The sequence below is a fragment of the Monopterus albus genome, unplaced genomic scaffold, assembly GCF_001952655.1.
Source record: "Monopterus albus unplaced genomic scaffold, M_albus_1.0 scaffold168.1, whole genome shotgun sequence".
Taxonomy (NCBI): domain Eukaryota; kingdom Metazoa; phylum Chordata; class Actinopteri; order Synbranchiformes; family Synbranchidae; genus Monopterus; species Monopterus albus.
Window position 1 is genome coordinate 47,935 of NW_018128048.1, and position 9,211 is coordinate 57,145.

General features: G+C 37.0%; 1 protein-coding gene across 1 annotated transcript in view; it reads right to left on the reverse strand.

The window, feature by feature from the left end:
* The window catches only part of chs1 (chitin synthase 1), a 34,156-nt gene extending 25,542 nt beyond the window's left edge, over window positions 1–8,614 (reverse strand). The window contains exons 1-2 of the mRNA XM_020615661.1: window positions 8,568–8,614; window positions 1,273–1,408 (exon numbers count right to left, since the gene is read on the reverse strand). Coding sequence (XP_020471317.1) covers window positions 1,273–1,408; window positions 8,568–8,614 — 183 coding nt within the window. The remainder of the gene's footprint in view (window positions 1–1,272; window positions 1,409–8,567) is intronic.
* Window positions 8,615–9,211: the final 597 nt, after the last annotated feature.

Genomic DNA, 9,211 nt, shown 5'->3' on the forward strand with positions numbered 1-9,211 from the left:
ATAGGCAGGCCCCCTCGTTGTTCACTTTTAAAACTTATTTGAAGACTCATCTGTACCGTTTGGCGTTCAAACCAGTATTAGCCTTCGTCTTGTTGAGCCTTTGTTTCATGACGGGTGGTTGTTTTAAGTGTGCTTGCTTTATTTTGTTTTAATGGGTTTTTGTGGATATTGTTTTAAGCACTTTGGTCAGCTCTGGCTGTGTTAAATGTGCTATATAAATAAAGTTGTTGATGATGATGATTTCTGATAGCACAATTAAACTGCAGTCATTGTACCAACCCAAAAAACTAAGATATAATTCCAAATACTAACCTAAAATGTTTTTTTGTTTTTTTAAATTTTTGCTCTTTAACATTAAATATAACATGTTTGCAGTTTATGTACAATTACAACAGTATCCAGTTTTTTCCTATAGGAACAACAACTTAGATATAATCAAAAAACTACAAAAAGAACCATCTCTCATATGTCAAAAAGTAAAGTAGATGTATAAAAAATAGGACCATATACTAAATTAGCTGTCCCGGGTAGGCTAGAGGTTAAGGCGCAGCGCTTTCGCCGTGGTGTCCTAGGTTCGAATCAGGGTTGCGTCAGGAAGGGCATCCGGCATAAAACACGTGCCAAATGTCAACATGCAAATCATCAGTGTGACGATTCTCTGTGGCGACCCCTCAACGGGAAAAGCCGAAAGTGACTTTCTTTCTAGGACCATATACTAAATTCCTGCATACAAAAGATATAAAACATTATAGATTATAAGACTATAAAACATTTAACTGTGGAATGGAGGAAGGACTAGGAAGTTTGCATAAGTAACAAAAGACGAGAGCAGCACCAACAGAATCTTCATTAAAAAAGACCCAAGGAAAAATGTCACTGAACCAACAACACTTTGATGGACAAGGGATCAAATGAAAATAATTTAAAGGGCGTTCATATAAAATTGCAATATATGCAAAATAAATGCTTCATATAATTACAGGGACATCCCAAATTTAAATATTTTTGAAAAGCTTTCTTGGGTAGAACAGAGAAGGAAACCCTAGTAACCACTGCTAATAGTTATGAAGGAACACATTCAGAGTCTGCTTGTGAGAGGACTGTACCAGATTTTTAAAAGATGATTAAAGGCAGTTCTGGTGGTGTCAGACTGAAGATTTTTAGCTTGAGGTTTCACATTTAGTGCTAGGAACTTTATGACGCTGCTTCTCCTTCTTATGACCCAACAGTAAATAGATAACTTTATAAATAGAGAGAGACAGACAATCCTACCTTAGCCACAACAGCACTCGCCAAGACAGCCAACCCCACAATAACAGCCACCAGGTACTGAGCTATTTGGAAACATCTTCTCTTGCTCTCCTTCTCAGCTCCTACTGGGTTCAGCTGGAATGGATCCCATGTGTCCCTGAGACACACACATATGTATTGATTGACTTCAGTTATTATCAAAGTTATATTAGGAAAATTATATTCACAGTTTACTTCATCAAGATGGCAGTTTGATGCTAGAATTCCAGTGAATTACAGACTTCTTCTGGACTTGGAAACAGTTTTTGATTAAATGATTTACTGTGCATCTGTGTAAAAAAAATGTGCTGTGTAGTTTTCTGAAAGTACCAGTTTATTGTCTTAAAACTAGAGGTCAGAATGTCCTAATGTGTTATTTATTAGATTACAGGCTGGAAAGAAACTGGAGAGATGTGGCCGTGAATAAAGGGATGATGTATGGGTGAAGTCATAAACCAGAGACCACATCAGTCTGTCACAAGGAAACTAGTAAGACAAAATTAAGATGTTTATCATGGTATAATAATGATAATTCAAAGGACTGGCTGATGCAGATTATGATCGGGGTGTGGGGATGGACGTTGGTTATATAGCCATAGGACAGAAAAAAATGATCCTTTATTAGTCTATCAATAAAAAATAACTGGACCCACAGAGGCCTAGTACATTTCCTCAGAGGGGCCAGGGTACAGATTAATCTTACCCTTCCTAGCTGTCAGTGTACTGTATACAGTATTCCCAGATCTTGTTTTATTTTTGTTAGTTTCTATACTTTGTTAGTAGTCATTTCACACTGCTGTCAGATGAAAGCTACTGGCATGAAGGGAAGGATTTCTACCTGTGTTTTTTGGCACTGTAAACCAAACTAATGACATCCAAGCCTCTCTGCCATCCCCAGCTGCTGGCTGATTAATGTCAAGTGCAGATGAATCACCAGGGTGTGGGCTGTCTGCTTGACACACTGATGACACATGGTGACCATTGACTGTACCATAACAAATATGATCACAGATGTAAAATGAGATTTTAAAAAATATATTCAAAATTTTAAAATCCCAATTAGATTTTTTAAAGGAGACGCGAGTGCAGTTTTGAGAAGAGTGACACACTCTTTTCTTTGATGATGAATTAAAGCTACTATACCTAATTAATTTCTTTACACCACAGGGGTTTTAGTGAAACTTGAAACAAACTTACACCATAAGATGCTGCTAACTCTGTTTGCCTCTTCCATCAAGCCTTGTTTTCTCGTGATGACGTAAATGCCTGATTGCAACAAACTGTACAAAATTAAGCCTTCAGTCTGAAGCTAGCATTAAAAAATCAGTACAGTAGAATGCTCTGGTTACTACTGATATCATACAAAGCTCAAATTGCTCCCAAATTAAAATCACATTATTTCAATAGCTGAGAGACACCACGTCCTTCCTGTCCCATTTTCACTGGATTTTTCAGACAGTGAAAATTCTCATTTAATACACCTTTAACCATGAAAGGCTTCTGATTTTAGAAGAAATAAGTTGTTTAAGACCTTTTAGTTGATTGGAAGTCAGAAAAAAACTTTTGAAATTCTGGGGAGGTAACCTGTAGTAATTTTAATATAACCTACCAATTATATACTCATACAATTCTGTAAGAACATACAGCGTACAAATGTATATTTTTCTATGGAGAATTAAAGAAAACTGTAGCACAGAGTGGTGACACTGTTACTTAATCTGCTCAATGAAAACAAAGATTTTTTTTGAGGATCTGACAGTTTAAACTCATAATTTGAAGAAATGTTAGTTGTTTTACAGTAAGAGCAAAGCAATGTCATGTATTTTTAAAAGATCTGAACCCAGAAACAGCCAGGTTTTATTGACCTCAGTGGTGCCAATATTCAGAATGTGATTAAAACTGAGCACATATTTAACCTTTTAAGTGGTACAGCATTCCCATAGTAATGGTCAATATCTGCTGGGATGACATTATTAGCCACAATAAAGATAAACTCAGCTGTGCACAGAGTAAATTAATAGTTTCCTCAAACTGCAAACTATACCAAATGGAAACCTGTTAATACAGCACTTAATTATATATCACTGGATGAACAACTGAGTAATAATATTCATCCTGATGACAATCTCCTAGCAGTGATGTAGTGGTTAATAAACTTTGATTGCCTGCATGAACAGGAAGGAATAGCTGCCTAGTTTAATGCTGCATAGTGTGGCGAATGTATTATTTTGTAAATCTGCCTAACTAGTACAGCCAATCAAATACGACTTTAAAACTTAATGGCATAGTAAATTTTAGCTCAGTGGCTTTGTTAGTCAAAGAATAATCTGTGCTGTCCTTTAAAAATAAAGTAAATTAACGGTGTTATTCTTTCATTTCTTGTAAGTTGTTAACACAAACTCTAAACTGACCTTTCACCTCTTTTCTGCAGCTTCTGCAAACAATGACAGTAAAACTATTTCTTTATTGAACCACGAGGACAGACTGCTGGTCATTTCTGACTGAGAGCACAATGACCTTATTTGTCAACATGATAACCAGGTAATGTACAGTGCCTTGCGAAAGTATTCGGCCCCCTTGAACTTTGCGACCTTTTGCCACATTTCAGGCTTCAAACATAAAGATATAAAACTGTAATTTTTTGTGAAGAATCAACAACAAGTGGGACACAATCATGAAGTGGAACGAAATTTATTGGATATTTCAAACGTTTTTAACAAATAAAAAACTGAAAAATTGGGCGTGCAAAATTATTCAGCCCCCTTAAGTTAATACTTTGTAGCGGCCAACACAAACTAGACTTTTTCAGTAATTTGTTGCTTTGCTTTCCTTCATCAAAAGGACCTAAACAATTGTTAACCTCAGCTCGAAAATGATTTTCAGAACTCAAAGATCTCCGGTACAGCCTAACACTAAACAATTCCTCATGATCTGCCTCTGCAGGGGTACTAATGCCATCGGAGCCACACTGTATAAAACAAATACATGAAACGATCGATTTAATTCATGTAGACTGATGAATGCACTTTTGACTGTTTTGGCATTTTGTGATGTGACTTTGTGGTGTTGGGTGCCTTTAATCCTTGTGTATTTCATCTCACTCCAACAGTGTGTGAATACATTTTATATACTTCTGTTTGCAGGAGTGTGTGTGTGTGACAGACAAATAACATATGTACAATAGGTCAGAACAAAACTATCTGCCCAGTTAATGTAATTGTAATATGATCGTTAAATTGGCTCATGGATAGATGTTAAAACGAACCACCCTGTTGTTTATCTGTATTCAATGGCCCGTGAGTCAAAATTCACACCTAAAGTCATTCAAATGAATCATCATTAGCGTGGAAGGAAAATACTTAAACAAGTCTCACTCATCCACTAACATGAATTAGCGAATTGCGTGTTTGCTTAACTGCAACTAACAAAACGAGGATGTAGGTAAATATTGAAATTCCCTTCGATTGGTGGCCAGTCTGTAAAGCACCGGGTGAGCAGGCGCTCCCTATTGATGAGCTTCAGCTAATCCATCGCATTTCCCTGTAAATAGCTTTCTGCATGAGAAAGAGACCCCCCCCCCCCCCCCATCTGTGGAAAGAACTGAAAACTGCTGTTCACAAACGCTCTCTATCCAACCTCACTGAGCTCGAGCTGTTTTGCAAGGAGGAATGGGCAAAAATTTCCGTCTCTCGATGTGCAAAACTGATAGAGACATACCCCAAGTGACTTACAGCTGTAATCGCAGCAAAAGGTGGCGCTACAAAGTATTAACTTAAGGGGGCTGAATAATTTTGCACGCCCAATTTTTCAGTTTTTTATTTGTTAAAAAAGTTTGACATATCCAATAAATTTCGTTCCACTTCATGATTGTGTCCCACTTGTTGTTGATTCTTCACAAAAAATTACAGTTTTATATCTTTATGTTTGAAGCCTGAAATGTGGCAAAAGGTCGCAAAGTTCAAGGGGGCCGAATACTTTCGCAAGGCACTGTACAAGCAGAAATAAACAGCATCCAAGATTATTTGAATTTGTGTAGAATATTCACAGTAATAACGTTTTCACTGAGATATTCAGTCATTCAGTGAGTTACATCCTCAGTTTTTCATCATTTTTAAGCAAATTTTTTGGGGGTTTTGAGTTGTATGTTTTTTTTCCTTTTAAAATAATAAGATTTAATATTGAGACCTGTTATGTTGCTTGACTTGACAGTAGACTAAAACTGACAACCTGAAGTTAGGGACCATCATACAAGTACAGCAAAATGACCCAGATGTTGTTCCTGTGCTGTGCATATTAGCTTGATCTGAAATTGGTCACTTCAGATTTTTGTCATTTTAGCGATACTTTAGCCCACTGTGATTCAATTACATTTTTAAATAAAGAATTATGCTTTGGACTGTCAGTAGCATTCTAGTTTTTTTTTTTATAATAAACACTCATAGACCACCTTTATATTCTTCCTGCTCATCACATTATACAGTATAAACAACCTCTAGTTTTTAAAGAAAAACTCCTGCAATATGTCCCAGTGCAGTTGTAGGGTTCAAATACAAATAATGTTTTATTATATAAATAATTTAGTTACATGTTTAAAATGTTCTCTCAATTTTTTATGTTGTGGGCAGCTGAACTTATTTATGATGAGTATAAATGTCACTAAGCAGCAATTTAACACAAAAAAACGAAGGAATGATGTGGGTCCACTTACCTTAGGGATGGATCCAAATAGATATAAAAAGCTTTTGTGACAACCTGATAAAGTTTCTGAAAAGTTTCTGTGTGTTACACCACTCCTACAAATGTCAAAACCTTTATGAATGTTTCTACTGCTAGTTTCTACAGTAGCTAGACAGAGTTTGTTCCCCCTCTAGTACAGAGTGACTTCAAAAAGTTTCCCGACCTCTTGACTTTTGGCACACTTTCTTGTGATGTGAATTTAAATGTGAATAATATTTCCATTTAACCTATCAGTCTACACTGAATAATCTAAAAGCACAAAATGAAAAACATGCTTGAAAAACCTTTGCAAAATTTTTAAAAATTAAAAACTTAAATCTCTCATTTACAAAAGTATATTTAGAGCCCTTACCACAGTGTGGTGAAGCTTAGGTGCATCTTGTTGGCATTAATTATTCTTAAGCAGCTCTTCATCAACCAGGCCTTTATGTAGAGTGGGTAAAGGTTTGGACATGGACAAAATCCAAGCTTAAAACTTGTATCCATAAATCCAGGAATAAATATATCTTTTTTTCTCTTTGGTCCAGCTGTTTTTATCTTGTTATTCTATGTATATGTATTTTTATACTGTATGTATTGTATGTAAAGTGACAATGCATTATAATACATTTTAAATAAAATGATTTATTGATTGACATTGAGACTGGTCAGAATTTAAGGAATGATAAATGCCAAAGGGAATTAAGAGTTTTAATACTTTTATATACAGTGGGTACGGAAAGTATTCAGACCCCCTTAAATTTTTCACTCTTTGTTATATTGCAGCCATATGCTAAAATCATTTAAGTTCATTTTTTTCCTCATTAATGTACACACAGCACCCCATATTGACAGAAAACACAGAATTTTTGACATTTTTGCAGATTTATTAAAAAAGAAAAACTAAAATATCACATGGTCCTAAAGTATTCAGACCCTTTGCTGTGACACTCATATATTTAACTTAGGTGCTGTCCATTTCTTCTGATCATCCCTGAGATGGTTCTACACCTTCATTTGAGTCCAACTGTGTTTGATTATACTGATTGGATGTGATTAGGAAAGCCACACACCTGTCTACATAAGACCCTACAGCTCACAGTGCATGTCAGAGCAAATGAGAATCATGAGGTCAAAGGAACTGCCTGAAGAGCTCAGAGACAGAATTGTGGCAAGGCACAGATCTGGCCAAGGTTACAAAAAAAATTTCTGCTGCACTTAAGGTTCCAAAGAGCACAGTGGCCTCCATAATCCTTAAATGGAAGACGTTTGGGACGACCAGAACCCTTCCTAGAGCTGGCCGTCCGGCCAAACTGAGCTATCGGGGGAGAAGAGCCTTGGTGAGAGAGGTACAGAAGAACCCAAAGATGACTGTGGCTGAGCTCCAGAGATGCAGTCGGGAGATGGGAGAAAGTTGTAAAAAGTCAACCATCACTGCAGCCCTCCACCAGTCGGGGCTTTAGGGCAGAGTGCCCCGACGGAAGCCTCTCCTCAGTGCAAGACACATGAAAGCCTGCATGGAGTTTGCTAAAAAACACCTGAAGGACTCCAAGATGGTGAGAAATAAGATTCTCTGGTCTGATGAGACCAAGATAGAACTTTTTGGCCTTAATTCTAAGCGGTAGGTGTGGAGAAAACCAGGCACTGCTCATCACCTGTCCAATACAGTCCCAACAGTGAAGCATGGTGGTGGCAGCATCATGCTATGGGGGTGTTTTTCAGCTGCAGGGACAGGACGACTGGTTGCAATCGAGGGAAGGATGAATGCGGCCAAGTACAGGGATATCCTGGACGAAAACCTTCTCCAGAGTGCTCAGGACCTCAGACTGGGCCGAAGGTTCACCTTCAAACAAGACAATGACCCTAAGCACACAGCTAAAATAACGAAGGAGTGGCTTCACAACAACTCCGTGACTGTTCTTAAATGGCCCAGCCATTAGCTCAAAAGGGTGCTTCTACTAAATACTGAGCAAAGGGTCTGAATACTTATGACCATGTGATATTTCAGTTTTTCTTTTTTAATAAATCTGCAAAAATGTCAAAAATTCTGTGTTTTTCTGTCAATATGGGGTGCTGTGTGTACATTAATGAGGAAAAAATGAACTTAAATGATTTTAGCATATGGCTGCAATATAACAAAGAGTGAAAAATTTAAGGGGGTCTGAATACTTTCCGTACCCACTGTACGTAGGAGAGATTTCTGTTTTTGATTTCTGAAAACTTTGCAAAAATGTCTAAAAATGTGTTTTCTGACCGTCATTGTATGCTATCAACTATAGACTGTTGTGCAAAATTGTCAATTTTATGCATTCAAATTGAACGTACAACACCAAAAAGTGAACGGCCACTGTAAATTGTTCAAGGAGGCTAATTAAGAGAAACATGAAGTAGCTGGGCTCAGCGGGTTACCGTCTACATAAATGTGATGCGTGTGGTTAAACTCCTGTTACAAAACATCCTCTGACTTTCATCTGTAATATCAGTCCCTGCCTAAATAAAGCAGAAGTGAAATGTGATGACCTTCAAGAGGAAACGCATTTTGTGAATGATTATTTTTTTACCTGTGTCTTCCATCTCTTTTCTTTACTCTGTATTTCAATTCCTCCATTGTGCTCGTCTACTCCAATGCTTTTAGGCTTATGGTGGCCTATGTGGAGTCTGTGAGTCAAAGAGGAAGGAATTTCAAAGAAGGATCTAAAGTTAGTAAACTTTCTGTTCAGTTACATACAGTGTAATGTGTATTTTAAACTAAAATATGAATGAAGTGAATTTTTAAATTGTGGTCACCATTGACCTAATTGTCATTTAAATTTAATAAAATCGTACCTTGATATCTTCAGTTTTTTTGTTGATTAGATGTTTTTCTTCAAGCCTTCAACAATCCACCTGAAGCAGCACTATATCAGAACCTTTACTTTCAGTTCATCTCCAACTTGGAGACATTTCCTTCACACAAAAATATCAGCACACTTTCATCTGCATCAAAGCGGTTTCCGTCATCCAGAGTGGAATGAAATGATGTGAAGCCCCAAATCCCGAGCGCAGCTCTATTTACCTTAAATTGGTTTTCATTTTGAAATTGTGAGTTTTAGACTGGAAACCAACTGTGCGGAGTCTCCGTCAGTCGTTATGTCCTTTGTTCTTTGTCCATCAGTTTGTCTGTTATCAACTGCTTATGAAAGAAACACCCATATAGACAGTCAGG